Source organism: Anomaloglossus baeobatrachus, chromosome 1 (assembly GCF_048569485.1).
Source record: "Anomaloglossus baeobatrachus isolate aAnoBae1 chromosome 1, aAnoBae1.hap1, whole genome shotgun sequence".
Classification (NCBI taxonomy): Eukaryota; Metazoa; Chordata; class Amphibia; order Anura; family Aromobatidae; genus Anomaloglossus; species Anomaloglossus baeobatrachus.
Window position 1 is genome coordinate 504464644 of NC_134353.1, and position 24313 is coordinate 504488956.

At 46.2% G+C, this 24313-nt stretch overlaps 1 protein-coding gene across 1 annotated transcript in view; it reads left to right on the forward strand.

The window, feature by feature from the left end:
* The first annotated feature begins 1843 nt into the window (after positions 1-1843).
* LOC142295620 (solute carrier family 46 member 2-like) overlaps positions 1844-24313 on the forward strand; it is a 41398-nt gene continuing 18928 nt past the window's right edge. Inside the window, exons 1-2 of the mRNA XM_075338724.1 lie at positions 1844-3095; positions 3516-3599. Coding sequence (XP_075194839.1) covers positions 2051-3095; positions 3516-3599 — 1129 coding nt within the window. The 5' untranslated portion in view covers positions 1844-2050. The remainder of the gene's footprint in view (positions 3096-3515; positions 3600-24313) is intronic.

The window sequence follows — 24313 nt, forward strand, 5'->3', positions numbered from 1 at the left end:
GAGGTGTCACACAGGCCGGCATCGCCAGCGATGCCGGATGTGCGTCACAAAAACCGTGACCCCGACGATCTATCGCACGATAGATTGCCTGGTGTAAAGCAGGCTTTAGGGTCTCAGGGGAAAGCTATGCTCCTTGCAGAGACTGACAAACCAGTGTGACTGTCAGTGTTGAGGAGTCTTATAGCTGTAATGCTCCTCTGGGATATATTCAAATTGTCTCTTCAGGGAGGAAGGAGACAAACTCTAGCGCCACCTATTGGAAGTAGCAATCCTAAAAGTCAAAAGTGGGCCTTTAACGAGCCTTTTCATATTACCAGGATTTATGCCAGATCAGAACCTGATCTGGAAAAAATCCTAGGTCATATGAAAAGGCTCGTTGGAGAGTCACTTTTGATTTTTAGGACTGCTACTTCCAATAGGAAGAGTTTGTCTCCTTCCTTTCTTAAATACAATATAAATAATTGCATACGTATTCAGTCTCTTAGGCCTTTGGACATTCATGTTGTATAATGCCGTGATATAAACAGATCTATGAGTTCTATCTGAATGCCTCAGATTTGACCTATAGGTAAAATTACGGTATATATTTTTTATTTTAAATCATTAAATTAGTGTATGGAATAATTATCACACGTCTCTGAATCTGTATAAAGATGACCATAAGGAGTGTAATGCATATAACACATTGCATCCAACAATATCCATTAGTGAGAAGCGAGCACTACTGTGCCGCCCCCGTGTCAGCAGCCTCGCTGCTCGGATCCGGATCCGCGGTGGCTCGAGGGGTCTCCGGACCCGGGGGTCGTGCGGCCACTCAAATGAAGGGGGTATTTACAGGGGATAGTATTTGAGTTCGTGACGCCACCTGTGGTATGTGGTAATTTGGAGTACCACCGCTGCAGTTGGGAGTACCCGGGGGTGATGGAATGGGGCAGCCAGGTGTTGTGACCCTCCATGGGTAGGGGGGATACCCCAGGGCTCGGTGATGGTGTGAGGGGAGTGCCCTTGGCTGTGAAGGGGTCACTTGCGTACTCACTCAGTCCATTAAGCTGACACCGACAACTGGATAAACCAAAGTTCTGTATACCGCTGCCGCTGGAGGAAGCTTAGTTCGGGTCCCGTCCCCAATGGTGCTGCCTGGTGATCCGTCACCTGCCTCCTGGCACTTAGTTTACTTCTCTATTGGTCCCGGTAGTATGGAACTAGCCGGGTCCCCCTCCCCACTATGGCTAAGTGTGGGAGCTTGCTCTCATGCTTCACGCTTGGGATTTTCTGGACCGCTTGAGTGGAAAGTCCAAGACTTTCATTATACTTGAGTACAAGAATACCCTAGCATGGTAGTGTTCGCTCATCACTGCTTGTTACAAGTACCAAGCACCCGACATTGTAGTGCTCGCTCATCACTACTATTCATATAACATTAAACAAAAAAGTTTTCCCCACCAGTTTTATACATCTAGCATTGACGACCATTAAAATATATTATATCGTGTGGTATGTGCATATTTTTTATAAAGTTGTTTTGATAAGCTTAGTTGCTTGCTTTTAACAAATATCTATTTACATGTCAGTCAAATATATGCCAAATGAACAAATGAAGAATATTATTATATATTTTTTATCTTCTCTATTTTGAAGACCTTTATAGATTTTCTATTTAATCTGGAAATATGCTTTAATCTGACATTTGTTGAACAGTTTCCTCAATTTCTCCGCCTGACACTCCTGCATTGCTTAAACTGGTCTCGAAAGTGCAAACAAAGCTTAGTTCCGCCTATGTTACATGACATGACTTGTTCAGCAGAAATGAGGAAGTATCTGCTGCTCGAGTCTCACTGTTATTTTGTCAGATACTTTGGATATCTAGTTAACTAACAACAACCTACACAGTTACTTGTACCCGGTGACTGAGATTGCAACCTATAAAAAAGCAACGTTTCCTATGGCAGAGGCAGATCCAGCATAACACCTATTCGGGCTTTTGTTTTGAAGATAGATCCCAAACAGATCATACAGGAAGTCACTTCATTCATTGCCTGAAAGTCTGATAATGGCACAGCTGAGGACCTGGAGGACTTGGATTGAGCCAGTAGTTGCTGCAGCTCAGGTAGCCAGCTCCTTCTATGACACGGCACTGCTTTTTGCAGTAAAAAATTACTATAATCATTCTATTGCATCTCTAAATGCATCTGATAGCGACATGCTTCAGAAATCCATATCAAACTTCTACATCATTCACAACCTGATCTTAGGACTAGCACCATTGCTTTCTGCCTATATTTTGGCAAAAATTGGTGACCGACAAAGGAGGAAGGTCACTATTTGTGTGCCACTATTTGGATACCTAGTATCTCGGAGCCTTTTGTTGCTTGTCATACTTTTGGACTGGCCTATTGAAGTGATGTTTGGGTCCGCTGCTTTGAATGGTTTAACTGGATGGTTCACAACCTACTGGGCTGGAGTTATGGCCTGGGCTTCTGAAAGCTCCTCTGAACAAAAACGTTCCCTGAAATTAATTGTTATTGAGCTGGTGTATGGAATTGCTGGCTTTATTGGTAGTTTGTCCTCTGGACATATTTTTGTGAGTTTGAAAATTACAAATCATCAAGGTACAACCCTAATGATATGTAGCCTTTCGTTTTATGTATTTTGTTTATTGTATTCTATTTTTGTGCTAAAACTACCTCATCCTGAGAATGTAGGACTAGACAACCATGGACATGTGTCCTCTGCAGAACCTACTGAAAGTTCAAAGCTTCTGGGAGAAAAAGATAAAGAATCACCTCTGAGCCCTACACCACCACGAGGCTTTATTGCTCTTCTTTTCGCTAGTGCCATATTGTACAATGTTGCTGTTGATGGAGGTATTGATGTACTTTCTTTCTTTTTGCTGAACAAACCACTTAACTTCAATCCAGAGTACATTGGTTATGCTAATGCGGCAGGCTACATGATATTCGTCACCAGCTTCTTAGCAGTGTTCATTTTATCCAGGTGGTTTAAGGATGTCACCCTGATTCTGCTTGGCATAGTGTCTTTCACTGTTGGAATATTCATTATGGCATCTGTGCGATGGACAGTCTTATTTTTTATTGGTAAGTACATATGCATTGTAGTTAACACCACCTTCTAAGCATTTCATTCTTATGTGGGAGGTTTGTATGAAAGTATATGTATAAAATATATTTTTATCAGAATTATGACTTTATCCAACTAAACATGCCCCAAATATTTTAGTTATAATCCAGGTACCAGAAAATATGACAGCTTGATCCAGATCTGAGGAAACTCAGATAACGTCTAAATCAATAACAATTAGTCCATAGTGTAATTAGTAGGTGGTTAGTGTAAATATTGTGTAAAATCCGCCTCACCTGGGTATTTAAGTACAGGGCTTGGGAACAAATTGTATTTTTTTACCCCAGATGACGATTAACTAGAACCCCGAGGCACACTTTAAAAAATTGTATGAAAGTGGAATATGTTGATTATTTTTATTTGTAATTGTTTTGCAGCTCGTGCAGTAATGATGTTTGCACTAATACCGCTACCAACTATAAGGTCTGTTTTATCCAAGCATACACAAGGATCATCATATGGTAAGAAAATCTAAACATACTTTTACTTCTAGGTGATTGACATGTCTCTTATTCATTCTTAGAATTCATGAAAGCTGTACAAAAGTTTGAAATCAAAGACATTTTTTATTACAATTCCCTAACATTGCTTAAACTACAACAAAAACAGCATAAATATTATAACAAAAAACAAAAACTATAAATTTTGGTATTGGTTACTAGAGTCATTTAAATGTTGCCTCTGTGGGCTGAAAAATTGGTTAGTTGGGGGAACATGGGATACTGTGCGGGGGGGTCATGCTGGAGGTGCGGTGGAGGCTCCATCCTCATCCATGGCACTTGGTCCCATGAAGAGTGTTGTCGATGATCTACTTCGCACACTTTTGAGGAGTCTGTCAGTTTCCCCAATGCCGCCTTGTTGAGGGCCTCCAGCATGACCCTTTCTACATGACCTCTTTGTTTGTCATCCAGCTTACGGAGTCTTTCATCCGTAAGCTGGGCAAATCCGCAAATGGATGGTCTGCTGTGCTGCTCCAGGATTTTCTTCGCCATATCCATAAGTTCTGTTGATGATGTGTTGTTCGGCTGCCTTTTACGGGTTGAGGAGTTCCGCCGTGGTAATGGTGCTTCTGCTGTCTCCTCGGAAGTCCCGGCAATTTCATCTTCCCCACCTGTCGCTGTTGGCACAGCTTCACACCGATCCTGCGGAACAATAAAAATGATGTTAAACTCAGATATCATGAGCAGCAGGCACAGGGATACACATGCACTGGAAACTAATGGGAGGGGCATACTAGTACTACAAGATATGAAATGTCATTACACGGTATGAAAATAGAGTGTGGTGAAACTAGTAAAGGAGTATACTTATCTGAACTGGAAGGGATACATTTTGAAATCTGCAACAGTAATCATAGAAAACCGTAGTAACTATTTTCAATTAAATAATGCCATGTACATCAAAAGTTTCACAAAGGTACTTACATCTCCAACTGGGGTGTCAGGCCGGACCTCAGGCTGTGTTTCGGGACCAAAGGACAGCGAGGTTATTGTACGTGGGACCTCTTGGTCTCTGATGAAGGCCAGCAAATCGTAGTACCAAAGCTTTGGAACGTAAAGTTCCTCCGTTACGGCACCAGATTTGCTGGCCTTCTCCACCTTATTGAATTCCTTTTTAAAAACGGTCCGAAGACCCTGGATTTTCTTTCGCACAATCTCAGACGTAATGGTCTCCGTAGGGTTATGCCTCTGGAACAATTCAACAAGCTGCTCATAGGCCAGCTTTTTCTTGTATCGATTGCTGTAATCTACTGACTTAATCTTCCACAAACAAGGCAGGGATCGATACATATCAATCACCTCCCTTATAAATTCTTGCTTATTGGAAGACATCTGAAAAAAAAGAAAATTAATATATTACTACATTGTTATAAACTACGCACAAGAATATAGCTGCTATAATACTGCCACCTATGTACAACTACTTTAATACTGCTCCTATGTCCAATAATATAACTACTATAATACGGCCCCCTATGTACAAGAATATAACTACTATCATACTGCCCCCTATCTACAAGAATTTAACTACTATAATACTGCCCCTATGCACAAGAATATAACTACTATAATACTGCCCCTATGTACAAGAACATAACTATATGTACAGCGGTATTGAATATATAAATATATATACATATATATCTATAGATATATATATATATATATATATGTAGAAAATAGCTATATGTTCAAGAATATAATTACTATAATACTGGCCCCATATATATATAATATATATATATATATATATATATATATATATATATATATATATATTATATATATATATATTCCTATGTACAGGAATAGAAAAGCTATAATACTTCCCCCTATGTACATAGATAAATATAACAACTATAATACTGCCCCAATATACAAGAATACAGTTGCTATATTAATGTCACGATGTACTAGAATATTGGTATAATACTGCCCACAAAAATTACTTACCTTTAAGTCAGAAGAATATTAAAAATCCAAGAAGAAATCAACAAATTGATAGAATCACTGCAGCAAACTGCGTTCTGAAAAAGCTCAGGTAGAATGAATGGAAGCGCTACTGCGTCGTCCTTTGTTTGATACGGTCACCCAATCAGGCGACGCTGTAGTGATGACCAATCGGAACAGAGGGGCGTGAAGAAAGGCAACGCAAAGCGCTGTAGTGATCACCAATAGGAACAGAGGGGCGTGAAAAGAGATAACGCAAACCGTGTCTAGGGGTTAAAACCACGCCTCTATCAAAGTCTGACTCGTCGTGCAATGACATGTCTGAAACCACACAACGACCGTCGACGTCGCTATGATCGCTGCTCCGTCGCTGCTTTATATAGCATGTTTGACAGCTTACTAACGATCATCTATGGTCGCTGCAACGTCACAGAATATGGTGACAGTGCAGCGACGTCGTTGTCGTTGTCGTTATGTGTGACACCAGCTTTAGGCTGAGACCGCACTTTGCGTTTCCACCTGCGTTTCTGCTGCATTTTAGGTCTGTTTTGAGAAGCACCTTTTTCATGCCAAAAGGCATGCATTTTGATTTTCCAGCAAAGTCAATGGAAAATGGTGATTTTCAGACCGCACTTTGCGTTTCTAAACGCTGCGTTTAATTTGCATATTTTGTGGCAAAATCCATGCATTCAAAAAAGCAGCATGTCAGTTGTTTTTGCCATTTTAGGTGCGTTTTGCTAACATTGAAGTCAAGGAGAAATGGCAAAAACCAAGATTCCTTCAAATTCCTGCGTTTTACCTGCTTTTTCAGTGCAGAAAACATGCGTTTTTGACTACCAAAACGCATGCTTTTTGGACTTCAAAATAATGATTTCATATGTCCCTTTACACACACACACATAGTCCGACAATTACATTTGAGAAAAATATGCATTTATTGCTATATTAGCGATAAAATGTATATTACTGCTATAATTTTATGAAATATATCTATTTTCATTATTTTTTCCATTAATATAGATTTTATCCTTTTTTCATTCTGTATGACTGATTAAACTTTATTTAGCAGTGTCTTGTTCAAAACGCATCTGTCAAAACGCAGGTGAAAAAGTATGTAAAAAGAGCTGAAAACGCATAAAAAAAGCGGTAAATACACATTCGTTTTCAGCGCTATAGTTCTGAAAAAGGCAACTTTGGTCAAATCAATTAAGCCAAAAACGTGCGTTTTCAAATGCAAGTAGGAGAACGTAAAGTGCCGTCTCAGCCTTAGGCCCCCTTCACACGTTAGTGTTTCTGGTATGTATGTTGCAGTTTTTATATGTACCGGAATCACGGACATATGCAGGCCTGTTAAAATCAATAGGTCTACACACACAACAGTGATTTCTCACTGACCGTGTTTCCGTGTGGCGCCCACGCGTGTCTGTTTTTCTCCGGCATCACTGATGTCACACGGACCACACATTGGTGTGATCCGTGAAACTTGTACCAAAGAAAACACGTACATTTAAAATAAAAAGCTTTTTAAACTCACCCGTCTCCAGCAATGCTGTTTTCAGCCGTTGCTGTCTCCTGCTTCCAGGCCGGCTAATTATACTCATGCATATTCACTGCACAGCCGACCCGAAGTAATAGCAATGGGGAGCCAGCAGCAGGGAGACAGTGTTGGAAGAGACTTCAGCACCACGGACAGCAGCATCAGGTACAGGTGAGTATAGAAATCCCTGATCTCTGTGTGTTATCCACGTGTGCCAAAATCATGGCACACGGAGGGACATATGCACCTTTAAAACGTGTGTTTTTCACTGTCGTGTGAAAGAGGCCTTGCATAGTGAAAAACCTGTTATTACTTAGAGTGGCTCTGGGAAAATCTGGGCAGGGATAGTACAACTCTATTGGAGGTGAAAAAAATCTAGCACCAGCAAATAAAATGTAATAATGTATTTAAGCATAATTAAGTCATGATTAAGAACCTTTTTTCACTTGAAACGCGTTGACGTTTCTTTGCTCTGTACCCGCCCTAACAATTTTTGTTATGGACTTTTTAATTATGCTTAAATACATTTTTACATTTTATTAGCAGGTGCTTGATTTTTTCACCTCCTATTTTGTTCTTCACCTGCCAGCCGAAGCAGGTTGTCTGTGTACCACCACCCTCAATTTTCTCCAGTGAGCTGTGCATTTCTCCTTTTTCTGCTGGTGCCACTCTAGTAGTCTCTGGTTATGGTTCCTAGCAAGATGTTTAAAATATATGTTCATCTGAAATGCAGAGAATTTAAAAAATAAATATACTTGGCTGCAATCTTGCAGTCAGGCTCTGATTCATGCTCTCTGTGGTTTGGGCAGCATGAATCGAGTGACACAAATTTCACACGTACCAGAGACATGCACTTACAGTGGACCCGGAAGTATCAGCAGCGCTGGAGACAGCAGCACTGGGGACAGCTCATGGTGTCCGTGTGCTATGCGGATGTCACACAGACAGCACAGGGACAACACACGTAAAACACACACACAGACACACGCACACACATACGCACCTTCACCTCAGACCATGCAAAACGTCAGTATTTTGAACAGACATATGAAGGAGGTCTAAAACTCTGAATGTTAAAAGGAATTCTAATTGTTCCAGATTGTGAGTTGTAAAAAAGAAGGATGAAAGCAGATGGTGCAGCATTATAGAAAGCTTTGTAGAATAATAAGAAAATTCCCTACGTCTACAATGCTGGTCACATAATCAAAAAACAAGATACAGTATATAAAAATCTCTCTTTATTAAATATACATACAATTCAAATTTTTTTACACATAAAACCCCCAGACATGTGTGTACAAATCCAGTACAAAACAAAATTTGATGGGTTGCCAATTAGCGTGAATAGCAAAAATGGTATATCACTTGTAACACTCATCAGGTTATACTACTACAGCTGTACATAAGACTAAGGTCTCATTTGGGATAAAGTACACCAAAATCATAAAGAGTCGTGCATGTCTTAAAAAATGAATCTGTCAGCAGGTGTTTGCTGCCTCATCTGAGAGTAACATAATATAGGCAAAGAGATCCTGAATTCAAAGATGAATCACTTAGATTACTGGGTGCAGCCATTCCGACACAATCAGAATTTTTAGATTTAGTTATGTAGCAGAGCTGAAAGAGAAGTCCCCGCTCACATCAGGTTCTCAATAGAGATTGTACATTGACAGTGAAGTGTTAATCAGACGAGGGGGTGTGCCAGACTGCTGTGTGCATGGCTTAAACAAACATAGGAAATAAACAACAGATCTGACTGTGACAACAGACATCTCTGAATTAGCAGGATGGCTTCAGTTTACAGAGCAAAACCATGCTAACAGGTTCCCTTTAATGAATTATGTGCACATTTAAAATGCTATAAGCCACCGAAAGACATGTACTCCAGTTATATTAGTTAAGGTTGCCAGAGCTGGTGCAAAGACCAAGATTCACAAAATGTTTGTGTGGTGCCCCTGAGGCTTCAGTCGCCATAGGTTACTGCACCGCACTTAAGGTGCCGTATTTATCCTGGGTCTAGATGAGGTTGGTGCAGGTATCACATCCATCTCATTCAATACATACCGTAGGTTGCCCTCCCCACTAGGGACCGGGCTAGGGTCGGGTCTTAAGGTTGCTATACAAACAATGAGGCTTCCACCCACTAGCAACAGGGACCCAGGGGAGGAGCAGCCACTATGTGGGAGAAGGAGCAACACATACACAAGGAGTCGAGTTTCAGGAGGCGACAGGGTAGGAGCTCATCACCGGTAGCTCCTATAGGAGAAAGTAAAAAAATACGGTTGCTGAGGGGAGAGCTTCATTGCCCCCTGAGAATCGACGCAGTGCAGGGTGTCCTAGGGTGGAACATATTCTATGTTGGACCACCAGAATCTGCCGGACAGGGGGATTCCATGTTTCTCTGGCCACCACAAGATCCCGGAGCACAGTGGCACATAGGATATGGAGTCGTGATTACAGTCAAGCCCCATAGTGAATATGTGCCACCTGCACATGGGACGGGAACCAAATTACAAGAACCGAGGTCCCCAAGTAGCTTCAGGCAATGGGGATCCAACACTAAAAGCGCAAGGGGGAAGGGCCTACAGGCTACGACACCGGTACTGACCTCCGAAGGATCCGGGTTTGGCTGGAGCCCATCACGGCGGAGACCGGCACCCCCGGGCAACCAAAGGACAGTGAGTAAAGACCTGGAACCGCAACTGCTGTGTCAGCCCGTTATTGCCGTTGCCGTCGCACCATGCTTCGGCACCAACGGCCACTACCACCACCATCATCCTCCCTGGGGCCTAGCGTCACCTGCGGGAAGCTGAACTATCCTAGCTGTGACACCATCTGCCCCAGAGGCGGCTAATCCCTGGCTGCATACTACAGGTGGCGTCACGCAACCACTACCACTCCTAACATCATCTATCTTCATCCCATCTCCATTCCCCTTTTGCTGTACAACGCGGGGCCACAAAGCTGGGCAGGGCCACCCGTGATATCCCAGGCCCGACATCACCGCATGCAACGAGTAATTTAACCCACACCCCATTGGTGCTACATTTGCGCAACAATTTTCACAAAAATGTTGCCACTTTTTGAGCAGTTTTATGTCAATTCTGGCATAAACTGATGGATCGGGTTCATATTCATCTTTCAATATTTGGTAAATTACATTGCACTCTCCTCCAAAGCTTCAGTACTATCAACCCATAATGATTTAATATCATTCTGTATTACCTGATGATTGAGAAGACCTTTTTCCTACAAAGAACAGACCTGGATGTTTGTTACATAGCCTTTTTACAGGGAACGTAGTCATAAGGATAACCTCTTCTTAAGAGGATTGTGAAATAAGACCATCTTATGACATGTTCACTTGCGGGCAGCAGACCACAAATACCTTCTTTTAGAGGGTGTCTGGCAGTGGTAAAATATGATACCCACTCTTGCTGTTTCTTCCTCTTTTTTTCTGACATCTTCCAGATCGGCGCAATGTATCTCCTACCATGCACGTGCATACCTGATCTCTCTGCCTTTAGAGTTGTATTCATCCTGGTACCGATGAACAACAAAAAATATATTATTGAAACACATTGGTCACTTTATCTATATGTCATCATTAGAAATGAGCGAACCGGTCCCGATTCGGCTCGAGGTCGGTTCGACGAACGGAGGTCCCGTTCGAGTTCGGCTCGTCGAACGTTCGACGAACCGAACTCGAACTGCATAGGAAACAATGGCAGGCAATCACAAACACAGAAAAACACCTAGAAAACACCCTCAAATGTGTCCAAAAGGTGACAAACAACTCACAACACATGGGAAAGTGACAAGGACATATACTCATGCGAAAACAAAAGAGCTGGACAAGGAAAAAGAGGAGGACACACAGATATATGAGTATATGCAAGGAAACATCGATTCCATTATTGTGCAACTTGAGCCCTGCTCATTTTAGGCTTCCAATCTGGACAAATTGCCTGAGCTCGCCACGTACGCCTTGGGGATCTTGTCGTGTCCTGCAGCCAGCGTTCTCTCGGAACCTGTCTTCAGTGCTGCTGGGGGTCTGCTGGCAGATAAGCACACGTGTCTGTCCACTGACAATGTGGACATGGCTCTCAGAGGACTTTTCTTCCCCTGGGTCAGCCAGGGGACGGGAAAGGCACGCGTATTTTTGAGAGTGCTTCATGCAAAGCATCTTTTTCTTTTTCAAAAGGGGGGTCAACTGATGCCAGTCAAGTGGGATGTGTGTGGCCCAATTAATGGCAATGAGGGAGACTGTGGTTGGAGTCCCCTCGCTGTGTTTCCGAAAAGAACCAAGATGAACAAGTCATGGCTCTCAGAGGACGTTTCTCCCCCTGGGTCAGCCAGGGGACGGGAAAGGCACACGTATTTTTGAGAGTGCTTCATGCAAAGCATCTTTTTCATTTTGAAAAGGGGCATCAACTGATGTCAGTCAAGTGGGGTGTGTGTGGCCCAATTAGTGGCAACGAGGGAGACTGTGGTTGGAGTCCCCTCGCTGTGTTTCTAAAAGAACCAAAATGAACAAATCATGGCTCTCAGAGGACTTTTCTTCCCCTGGGTCAGCCAGGGGACGGGAAAGGCACGCGTATTTTTGAGAGTGCTTCATGCAAAGCATCTTTTTCTTTTTCAAAAGGGGCATCAACTGATGTCAGTCAAGTGGGGTGTGTGTGGCCCAGTTAGTGGCAACGAGGGAGACTGTGGTTGGAGTCCCCTCGCTGTGTTTCTAAAAGAACCAAAATGAACAAATCATGGCTCTCAGAGGACTTTTCTTCCCCTGGGTCAGCCAGGGGACGGGAAAGGCACGCGTATTTTTGAGAGTGCTTCATGCAAAGCATCTTTTTCTTTTTCAAAAGGGGGCTCAACCGATGCCAGTCAAGTGGGGTGTGTATGGCCCAGTTAGTGGCAACGAGGGAGAATGTGGTTGGAGTCCCCTCGCTGTGTTTCTAAAAGAACCAAGATGAACAAGTCATGGCTCTCAGAGGACTTTTCTTCCCCTGGGTCAGCCAGGGGACGGGAAAGGCACGCGTATTTTTGGGAGTGCTTCATGCAAAGCATCTTTTTCATTTTGAAAAGGGGCATCAACTGATGTCAGTCAAGTGGGGTGTGTGTGGCCCAATTAGTGGCAACGAGGGAGACTGTGGTTGGAGTCCCCTCGCTGTGTTTCTAAAAGAACCAAAATGAACAAATCATGGCTCTGAGAGGACTTTTCTTCCCCTGGGTCAGCCAGGGGACGGGAAAGGCACGCGTATTTTTGAGAGTGCTTCATGCAAAGCATCTTTTTCTTTTTCAAAAGGGGGCTCAACCGATGCCAGTCAAGTGGGGTGTGTGTGGCCCAGTTAGTGGCAACGAGGGAGACTGTGGTTGGAGTCCCCTCGCTGTGTTTCTAAAAGAACCAAGATGAACAAGTCATGGCTCTCAGAGGACTTTTCTTCCCCTGGGTCAGCCAGGGGACGGGAAAGGCACGCGTATTTTTGAGAGTGCTTCATGCAAAGCATCTTTTTCATTTTGAAAAGGGGCATCAACTGATGTCAGTCAAGTGGGGTGTGTGTGGCCCAATTAGTGGCAACGAGGGAGACTGTGGTTGGAGTCCCCTCGCTGTGTTTCTAAAAGAACCAAGATGAACAAGTCATGGCTCTCAGAGGACTTTTCTTCCCCTGGGTCAGCCAGGGGACGGGAAAGGCACACGTATTTTTGAGAGTGCTTCATGCAAAGCATCTTTTTCATTTTGAAAAGGGGCATCAACTGATGTCAGTCAAGTGGGGTGTGTGTCCCAATTAGTGGCAACGAGGGAGACTGTGGTTGGAGTCCCCTCGCTATGTTTCTAAAAGAACCAAAATGAACAAATCATGGCTCTCAGAGGACTTTTCTTCCCCTGGGTCAGCCAGGAGACGGGAAAGGCACGCGTATTTTTGAGAGTGCTTCATGCAAAGCATCTTTTTCTTTTTCAAAAGGGGGCTCAACCGATGCCAGTCAAGTGGGGTGTGTGTGGCCCAGTTAGTGGCAACGAGGGAGACTGTGGTTGGAGTCCCCTCGCTGTGTTTCTAAAAGAACCAAGATGAACAAGTCATGGCTCTCAGAGGACTTTTCTTCCCCTGGGTCAGCCAGGGGACGGGAAAGGCACGCGTATTTTTGAGAGTGCTTCATGCAAAGCATCTTTTTCTTTTTCAAAAGGGGGCTCAACCAATGCCAGTCAAGTGGGGTGTGTGTGGCCCAGTTAGTGGCAACGAGGGAGACTGTGGTTGGAGTCCCCTCGCTGTGTTTCTAAAAGAACCAAGATGAACAAGTCATGGCTCTCAGAGGACTTTTCTTCCCCTGGGTCAGCCAGGGGACGGGAAAGGCACGCGTATTTTTGAGAGTGCTTCATGCAAAGCATCTTTTTCATTTTGAAAAGGGGCATCAACTGATGTCAGTCAAGTGGGGTGTGTGTGGCCCAATTAGTGGCAACGAGGGAGACTGTGGTTGGAGTCCCCTCGCTGTGTTTCTAAAAGAACCAAGATGAACAAGTCATGGCTCTCAGAGGACTTTTCTTCCCCTGGGTCAGCCAGGGGACGGGAAAGGCACACGTATTTTTGAGAGTGCTTCATGCAAAGCATCTTTTTCATTTTGAAAAGGGGCATCAACTGATGTCAGTCAAGTGGGGTGTGTGTGGCCCAATTAGTGGCAACAAGGGAGACTGTGGTTGGAGTCCCCTCGCTATGTTTCTAAAAGAACCAAAATGAACAAATCATGGCTCTCAGAGGACTTTTCTTCCCCTGGGTCAGCCAGGAGATGGGAAAGGCACGCGTATTTTTGAGAGTGCTTCATGCAAAGCATCTTTTTCTTTTTCAAAAGGGGGCTCAACCGATGCCAGTCAAGTGGGGTGTGTGTGGCCCAGTTAGTGGCAACGAGGGAGACTGTGGTTGGAGTCCCCTCGCTGTGTTTCTAAAAGAACCAAGATGAACAAGTCATGGCTCTCAGAGGACTTTTCTTCCCCTGGGTCAGCCAGGGGACGGGAAAGGCACGCGTATTTTTGAGAGTGCTTCATGCAAAGCATCTTTTTCTTTTTCAAAAGGGGGCTCAACCGATGCCAGTCAAGTGGGGTGTGTGTGGCCCAGTTAGTGGCAACGAGGGAGACTGTGGTTGGAGTCCCCTCGCTGTGTTTCTAAAAGAACCAAGATGAACAAGTCATGGCTCTCAGAGGACTTTTCTTCCCCTGGGTCAGCCAGGGGACGGGAAAGGCACGCGTATTTTTGAGAGTGCTTCATGCAAAGCATCTTTTTCATTTTGAAAAGGGGCATCAACTGATGTCAGTCAAGTGGGGTGTGTGTGGCCCAATTAGTGGCAACGAGGGAGACTGTGGTTGGAGTCCCCTCGCTGTGTTTCTAAAAGAACCAAGATGAACAAGTCATGGCTCTCAGAGGACTTTTCTTCCCCTGGGTCAGCCAGGGGACGGGAAAGGCACACGTATTTTTGAGAGTGCTTCATGCAAAGCATCTTTTTCATTTTGAAAAGGGGCATCAACTGATGTCAGTCAAGTGGGGTGTGTGTGGCCCAATTAGTGGCAACGAGGGAGACTGTGGTTGGAGTCCCCGTGCTATGTTTCTAAAAGAACCAAAATGAACAAATCATGGCTCTCAGAGGACTTTTCTTCCCCTGGGTCAGCCAGGAGACGGGAAAGGCACGCGTATTTTTGAGAGTGCTTCATGCAAAGCATCTTTTTCTTTTTCAAAAGGGGGCTCAACCGATGCCAGTCAAGTGGGGTGTGTGTGGCCCAGTTAGTGGCAATGAGGGAGACTGTGGTTGGAGTCCCCTCGCTGTGTTTCTAAAAGAACCAAGATGAACAAGTCATGGCTCTCAGAGGACTTTTCTTTCCCTGGGTCAGCCAGGGGACGGGAAAGGCACGCGTATTTTTGAGAGTGCTTCATGCAAAGCATCTTTTTCATTTTGAAAAGGGGCATCAACTGATGTCAGTCAAGTGGGGTGTGTGTGGCCCAATTAGTGGCAACGAGGGAGACTGTGGTTGGAGTCCCCTCGCTGTGTTTCTAAAAGAACCAAGATGAACAAGTCATGGCTCTCAGAGGACTTTTCTTCCCCTGGGTCAGCCAGGGGACGGGAAAGGCACACGTATTTTTGAGAGTGCTTCATGCAAAGCATCTTTTTCATTTTGAAAAGGGGCATCAACTGATGTCAGTCAAGTGGGGTGTGTGTGGCCCAATTAGTGGCAACGAGGGAGACTGTGGTTGGAGTCCCCTCGCTGTGTTTCTAAAAGAACCAAGATGAACAAGTCATGGCTCTCAGAGGACTTTTCTTCCCCTGGGTCAGCCAGGGGACGGGAAAGGCACGCGTATTTTTGAGAGTGCTTCATGCAAAGCATCTTTTTCATTTTGAAAAGGGGCATCAACTGATGTCAGTCAAGTGGGGTGTGTGTGGCCCAATTAGTGGCAACGAGGGAGACTGTGGTTGGAGTCCCCTCGCTGTGTTTCTAAAAGAACCAAAATGAACAATTCATGGCTCTCAGAGGACTTTTCTTCCCTTGGGTCAGCCAGGGGACGGGAAAGGCATGCGTATTTTTGAGAGTGCTTCATGCAAAGCATCTTTTTCTTTTTCAAAAGGGGGCTCAACCGATGCCAGTCAAGTGGGGTGTGTATGGCCCAGTTAGTGGCAACGAGGGAGACTGTGGTTGGAGTCCCCTCGCTGTGTTTCTAAAAGAACCAAGATGAACAAGTCATGGCTCTCAGAGGACTTTTCTTCCCCTGGGTCAGCCAGGGGACGGGAAAGGCACGCGTATTTTTGAGAGTGCTTCATGCAAAGCATCTTTTTCATTTTGAAAAGGGGCATCAACTGATGTCAGTCAAGTGGGGTGTGTGTGGCCCAATTAGTGGCAACGAGGGAGACTGTGGTTGGAGTCCCCTCGCTGTGTTTCTAAAAGAACCAAAATGAACAAATCATGGCTCTCAGAGGACTTTTCTTCCCCTGGGTCAGCCAGGGGACGGGAAAGGCACGCGTATTTTTGAGAGTGCTTCATGCAAAGCATCTTTTTCTTTTTCAAAAGGGGACTCAACCGATGCCAGTCAAGTGGGGTGTGTGTGGCCCAGTTAGTGGCAACGAGGGAGACTGTGGTTGGAGTCCCCTCGCTGTGTTTCTAAAAGAACCAAGATGAACAAGTCATGGCTCTCAGAGGACTTTTCTTCCCCTGGGTCAGCCAGGGGACGGGAAAGGCACGCGTATTTTTAAGAGTGCTTCATGCAAAGCATCTTTTTCTTTTTCAAAAGGGGGCTCAACCGATGTCAGTCAAGTGGGGTGTGTGTGGCCCAGTTAGTGGCAACGAGGGAGACTGTGGTTGGAGTCCCCTCGCTGTGTTTCTAAAAGAACCAAGATGAACAAGTCATGGCTCTCAGAGGACTTTTCTTCCCCTGGGTCAGCCAGGGGACGGGAAAGGCACGCGTATTTTTGAGAGTGCTTCATGCAAAGCATCTTTTTCATTTTGAAAAGGGGCATCAACTGATGTCAGTCAAGTGGGGTGTGTGTGGCCCAATTAGTGGCAACGAGGGAGACTGTGGTTGGAGTCCCCTCGCTGTGTTTCTAAAAGAACCAAGATGAACAAGTCATGGCTCTCAGAGGACTTTTCTTCCCCTGGGTCAGCCAGGGGACGGGAAAGGCACACGTATTTTTGAGAGTGCTTCATGCAAAGCATCTTTTTCATTTTGAAAAGGGGCATCAACTGATGTCAGTCAAGTGGGGTGTGTGTGGCCCAATTAGTGGCAACGAGGGAGACTGTGGTTGGAGTCCCCTCGCTATGTTTCTAAAAGAACCAAAATGAACAAATCATGGCTCTCAGAGGACTTTTCTTCCCCTGGGTCAGCCAGGAGACGGGAAAGGCACGCGTATTTTTGAGAGTGCTTCATGCAAAGCATCTTTTTCTTTTTCAAAAGGGGGCTCAACCGATGCCAGTCAAGTGGGGTGTGTGTGGCCCAGTTAGTGGCAATGAGGGAGACTGTGGTTGGAGTCCCCTCGCTGTGTTTCTAAAAGAACCAAGATGAACAAGTCATGGCTCTCAGAGGACTTTTCTTCCCCTGGGTCAGCCAGGGGACGGGAAAGGCACGCGTATTTTTGAGAGTGCTTCATGCAAAGCATCTTTTTCATTTTGAAAAGGGGCATCAACTGATGTCAGTCAAGTGGGGTGTGTCTGGCCCAATTAGTGGCAACGAGGGAGACTGTGGTTGGAGTCCCCTCGCTGTGTTTCTAAAAGAACCAAAATGAACAAATCATGGCTCTCAGAGGACTTTTCTTCCCCTGGGTCAGCCAGGGGACGGGAAAGGCACGCGTATTTTTGAGAGTGCTTCATGCAAAGCATCTTTTTCTTTTTCAAAAGGGGGCTCAACCGATGCCAGTCAAGTGGGGTGTGTATGGCCCAGTTAGTGGCAACGAGGGAGACTGTGGTTGGAGTCCCCTCGCTGTGTTTCTAAAAGAACCAAGATGAACAAGTCATGGCTCTCAGAGGACTTTTCTTCCCCTGGGTCAGCCAGGGGACGGGAAAGGCACGCGTATTTTTGAGAGTGCTTCATGCAAAGCATCTTTTTCATTTTGAAAAGGGGCATCAACTGATGTCAGTCAAGTGGGGTGTGTGTGGCCCAATTAGTGGCAACGAGGGAGACTGTGGTTGGAGTCCCCTCGCTGTGTTTCTAAAAGAACCAAAATGAACAAATCATGGCTCTCAGAGGACTTTTCTTCCCCTGGGTCAGCCAGGGGACGGGAAAGGCACGCGTATTTTTGAGAGTGCTTCATGCAAAGCATCTTTTTCTTTTTCAAAAGGGGGCTCAACCGATGCCAGTCAAGTGGGGTGTGTGTGGCCCAGTTAGTGGCAACGAGGGAGACTGTGGTTGGAGTCCCCTCGCTGTGTTTCTAAAAGAACCAAGATGAACAAGTCATGGCTCTCAGAGGACTTTTCTTCCCCTGGGTCAGCCAAGGGACGGGAAAGGCACGCGTATTTTTGAGAGTGCTTCATGCAAAGCATCTTTTTCATTTTGAAAAGGGGCATCAACTGATGTCAGTCAAGTGGGGTGTGTGTGGCCCAATTAGTGGCAACGAGGGAGACTGTGGTTGGAGTCCCCTCGCTGTGTTTCTAAAAGAACCAAAATGAACAAATCATGGCTCTCAGAGGACTTTTCTTCCCCTGGGTCAGCCAGGGGACGGGAAAGGCACGCGTATTTTTGAGAGTGCTTCATGCAAAGCATCTTTTTCTTTTTCAAAAGGGGGCTCAACCGATGCCAGTCAAGTGGGGTGTGTGTGGCCCAGTTAGTGGCAACGAGGGAGACTGTGGTTGGAGTCCCCTCGCTGTGTTTCTAAAAGAACCAAGATGAACAAGTCATGGCTCTCAGAGGACTTTTCTTCCCCTGGGTCAGCCAGGGGACGGGAAAGGCACGCGTATTTTTGAGAGTGCTTCATGCAAAGCATCTTTTTCATTTTGAAAAGGGGCATCAACTGATGTCAGTCAAGTGGGGTGTGTGTGGCCCAATTAGTGGCAACGAGGGAGACTGTGGTTGGAGTCCCCTCGCTGTGTTTCTAAAAGAACCAAAATGAACAAATCATGGCTCTCAGAGGACTTTTCTTCCCCTGGGTCAGCCAGGGGACGGGAAAGGCACGCGTATTTTTGAGAGTGCTTCATGCAAAGCATCTTTTTCTTTTTCAAAAGGGGGCTCAACCGATGCCAGTCAAGTGGGGTGTGTGTGGCCCAGTTAGTGGCAACGAGGGAGACTGTGGTTGGAGTCCCCTCGCTGTGTTTCTAAAAGAACCAAAATGAACAAATCATGGCTCTCAGAGGACTTTTCTTCCCCTGGGTCAGCCAGGGGACGGGAAAGGCACGCGTATTTTTGAGAGTGCTTCATGCAAAGCATCTTTTTCTTTTTCAAAAGGGGGCTCAACCGATGCCAGTCAAGTGGGGTGTGTGTGGCCCAGTTAGTGGCAACGAGGGAGACTGTGGTTGGAGTCCCCTCGCTGTGTTTCTAAAAGAACCAAGATGAACAAGTCATGGCTCTCAGAGGACTTTTCTTCCCCTGGGTCAGCCAGGGGACGGGAAAGGCACGCGTATTTTTGAGAGTGCTTCATGCAAAGCATCTTTTTCATTTTGAAAAGTGGCATCAACTGATGTCAGTCAAGTGCGGTGTGTGTGGCCCAATTAGTGGCAACGAGGGAGACTGTGGTTGGAGTCCCCTCGCTGTGTTTCTAAAAGAACCAAAATGAACAAATCATGCCTCTCAGAGGACTTTTCTTCCCCTGGGTAAGCCAGGGGACGGGAAAGGCACGCGTATTTTTGAGAGTGCTTCATGCAAAGCATCTTTTTCTTTTTCAAAAGGGGGCTCAACCGATGCCAGTCAAGTGGGGTGTGTGTGGCCCAGTTAGTGGCAATGAGGGAGATTGTGGTTGGAGTCCCCTCGCTGTGTTTCTAAAAGAACCAAGATGAACAAGTCATGGCTCTCAGAGGACTTTTCTTCCCCTGGGTCAGCCAAGGGACGGGAAAGGCACGCGTATTTTTAAGAGTGCTTCATGCAAAGCATCTTTTTCTTTTTCAAAAGGGGGCTCAACCGATGCCAGTCAAGTGGGGTGTGTGTGGCCCAGTTAGTGGCAACGAGGGAGACTGTGGTTGGAGTCCCCTCGCTGTGTTTCTAAAAGAACCAAGATGAACAAGTCATGGCTCTCAGAGGACTTTTCTTCCCCTGGGTCAGCCAGGGGACGGGAAAGGCACGCGTATTTTTGAGAGTGCTTCATGCAAAGCATCTTTTTCATTTTGAAAAGGGGCATCAACTGATGTCAGTCAAGTGGGGTGTGTGTGGCCCATTTAGTGGCAACGAGGGAGACTGTGGTTGGAGTCCCCTCGCTGTGTTTCTAAAAGAACCAAAATGAACAAATCATGGCTCTCAGAGGACTTTTCTTCCCCTGGGTCAGCCAGGGGACGGGAAAGGCACGCGTATTTTTGAGAGTGCTTCATGCAAAGCATCTTTTTCTTTTTCAAAAGGGGGCTCAACCGATGCCAGTCAAGTGGGGTGTGTGTGGCCCAGTTAGTGGAAACGAGGGAGACTGTGGTTGGAGTCCCCGCGCTGTGTTTTACATGCTTTTAGAAGGGCATGACATGGCTTAGAGGTTGACTTTCAGCATCTTGAAACTGTTGGCTACCAAAATGCTGCCTTTCCAACCTTTTTAACCGAGGATTTTCGAGACCTTATGCCCATCGCAGTGCCCCAAGAGCCGATGCCCAGGCGCCACTCCTTCTCCAACAAAGGCGTGCATGCGCTACACCAGCATGTCGCACTAAACATCACTGATTCCTTGAGAAACTCTGTGTGACAGGGTGCTTTTCACCACAGATAATTGGCCCAGTAAGCATGGACAGGGGCGTTACATGTCGCTGACTGGGCAATGGGTTACTGTGGGGAGAGATGGAGAAGGGTCTGCTGTACAAGTCTTGCCGTCCCCACGAGTTGTTTCAATCCTTCTTCTGTATGTAGAAGTTAATACACTGCTTCTGCCTCTTCAACCTCGTGTGGGTCCTCCACCTTGGCGCAAACCCTGTGTGGTCAGGCCACCCTTCCTTGTAACTGCGCACAAGGACTACCACACACCTCCTTACTATGCTGGCAGCAGAGCTCAATGCCATCAGGTGGTCAAAGGTTTACTTTGAAATGTATGGGAAATGTGAGTCACACCGCTGAGAAATTGTGGATGGTTAGCTCTGGAGACCGAGTTTCATCAATGGTTGTCTCCACTCAACCAGCAGCCAGGGAAGGCCGGGTGCGACAATGATGCAAACATGGGTGCGGCCCTTCGCTGTGACAATGTGACACACGTGCCTTGTGTGGCCCACGTGTTGAACCTGGTTGTCCAGCAATTTTTAAAGCACTATCCTGGCCCACATGGCCTTCTGCAGAGAGCACGGTGTAACGCCTTCCTTGATCCACACACTCAGATGGGCTGTAAATGATAGGCTAGAGGGAAGCCACTCACCAAGCAGGACCCCTAGAACCCTGAAACCCTTTAACCCCTATACAGGGATTAGGAATTGCACAGGGCCCAAGGTGATTAATACCTGTGGAAGGCTGCAGTTCCAGAGCATAGTAGTCAGGCAGGGTCAAAACATTAATTGAGGAACAGGAACAGAATGGGACGGCCAGGACTTAATCAGAAAACAAGCAGAGGTGAAATGCGGATCGGCCAACAAGGTACATAAACAGCAAGCAGGAAAAGTAGTCAGGTAACAAGCACACAAAATCATAAAACTGAACTGGGGGTAAAAGCAGAGTGGTCTGCAGACAGGATGGGCATAAAAAAGGGTGTGGTGTCTTCCCATTGGTTGTAGCTGAATGATGGTATTTCATCTGTGAGATACCCACCAGCTACATTCAGCCAGAGATTCTGCATCTGTCAAGGTAATGCAGCCCAGTGGGTGAGCATAACCTGCGTCCACCTGCGCCGCTGGCATCGACTCCTCTCCCATCATCAGCACTATTCATGAAAGGAACACGTTGTCACCTGGCGACCAGAGTACAAATTGACGGAGCGGACTCCGTTGGTGACTTAACAGCCGTGTGCGGCAATGATGCAAACCTGGCTGCGGGCCATCGTCAGGGCAATGTGACACACGTGCCTTGTATGGCTCACGTGTTGAACCTAATTCTCCAGCAATTTTTAAAACACCATCACGGCCTACATGGCCTTGTGCAGCGTGCACGCTCGCTATGTGCTCACTTCCATCGTGCGCACACAGCAGCTCAACAACTTTCGTCGCTACAGAAGTCTTTAGGTCTGGTGGTTAAACGCCTGAAATGCGATGTGCCCACACGCAGGAATTTGAATCTGCACATGTTGCAGCGTTTGTGGCAGCACCGCCGAACCCTGCTGCAATACGTTATGACATATAGCCTGGGATAACTTGATCCAGAGGTGGTGCAGATCACGCTGCTGGAGTGGTGTCAGATCAAGGACCTATGCACCCTGCTACACAGTTTACAAATGTCGACGAAGATGTTTAGCACTGGCAATGTCATTCTCAACGTGACAATTCTGGTCATCTACATGATGGAGCACACTGTAATTATTATTCGGAGTCAGGTGTTGGGACAAGAGGAAGGGGAAGAAGTACAGGAGGAGTCATATGCGGAAGGGATAACAAGATCTACGAGGTCCAGATGGTCAGCGGCACCTATGCGGCAGTCATGGTGAGGGAGAGGGATTAACAAGGGCGCATAGTATCAGCAAAAAGTGTTGAGGAAGGTGCAGGAGCCCATGAAGAAATGGAGGACGAACTGGCGATGGGCATGGAAGACTCAGCAGATGAGTGAGAGCTTGCTCACATTTCGGTTGTGCGAGGTTGTGGGGAGAGGGCAGAGGAAGGAGGCACGATTCTCACGTCTCTGCCACCAACACACCAAGGACTTGGTCCTCCTGGATGCACAAGACACATGAGCGCCTTCTTGCTGCACTACCTACAACATGACCCTCGGATTGTACGAATTCAAAGTAATCCAGAATACTGGGTTGCCACACTGTTAGATCCCCGGTACAAGACAAAATTTGGCAAAATAATTCCTGCCATAGAAATGGACGCACGTATACAGGAGTATCTGCAGAATGTGGTACGCAATCTTAGATCTACTTTTCCACTAAACACCAGTGCTGCACAGAGTGAATCTCAACGCTTTGTCATGGATAGGAGGAAATGGTCTTTTACTTTTCCACATCTGAGGGACCGAGGGCTGGCTGCTGTGCTGAGATGGCGTTGAGTACGGTGTCTCTGCAGAGTTGCACTTTTGGTCATATACCAAAATGAGTTGAAAAAGGACAGATGCTGGTGGAAAGGGGAACAGGTGTGTTGGAAAGGGGAAAAAGTTTTGGTCCGTGGATTTGGTGGTTAAGCAACAGTAACATTTGCTGAAGAAACACCATCTGTTACAGTGGGACTGGCAGATTTGGATAAAGTGGTATATACTATGTTACCGCTATATAACGAAAATTAATAAGAAAAGAAAGAGAAAGGTATATATCCCCATCAGCAGTCAGTGTCCACCGTGCTCCCAGTTGTAAAAGGAGAGGTTGGCAACTGGAAGGTTTGGTGGAGGATACAGAGCTGTGTGGCTATGAAACTAATAGTAGCCTGAACCGAGTTAGACGCCATTCGGATCTGGAGACTGGGAGCCCTGTTAGCGTCACGGGGTCCACATGCCCACCCATCCCAGGAAATCCCTGTTAACAACACAGGGGCCATTGAGTACGCTGACCGTGTGCGTAGGGGCACACCTGTGGATAGCAGGCGCATCAGCAGGCCTGTTAATGCCACTGGGCTGCACAAGCAGGACTGGTAGGACAGGAGCTGGTCTTAACCATTCTGCGTTACCAACTGTGGTGGTGGCCTGCATCGACACCCTATCCTTGCCTACCTCTGGCCTAAAGCCGCAATGGGTTCAACACATGGAGGTGTGCTCTTTCGGAGCATAATAGAAGACTGCGCACCTCCTTGTTGGCTCCAGCCCCTTTTATAACCTGGGTCCGCCCCAAACCAGGGTGAACCACAATGCACCTCCTGGAGACAAAAGTAGAGTGACACGTCATGAGTGGCATAACTAGCGTCCTATTTGGAAACGCAACTTCAATGATGACCTCATGGCTGCCATGACCCAAACACCTCACCAGTCATCGTCTGACCATCAATAATGCGGTGACAAGTCATAGGGGTGGGCCTCTGCAAGCCATTTGGGAGGACACCTGATGCCCTGTGGTCTATATGGGACCCCCACATCAGGGGCAGGGCCAAACAGTTTATTACCGGACATAGTCTCTGATGCAGTAAGTGCCTTAGCATGCTCAGTAGCATGAAATACAGTCTCTGAAAAAAGACTATCAGCTTTAGCATGGTGTCTAGGCACAAAACAGGACTTAGACCTGGCACGGAATGCAAGCACCTGTGCAAAGAGGCTTTTCACACTTAGTGTGGGAGCATGCGCTGTATCCCGAAATGAAGACTTAGCGTCAGGAATGGCACAGTCAGGCTGAGCATACTCACTAGGCGAAACACTGTAATTAGGCTGCAGCTGGGGTAAATTGGCACACGCATGCGCACTAGCTGCCTCTCCACACTTAGACGTGGAGGGGAAATTGCTCTTGGAGATGCTGTTTATGAACAGAAGGAAAAGCTAAAGGAAGCCTGACT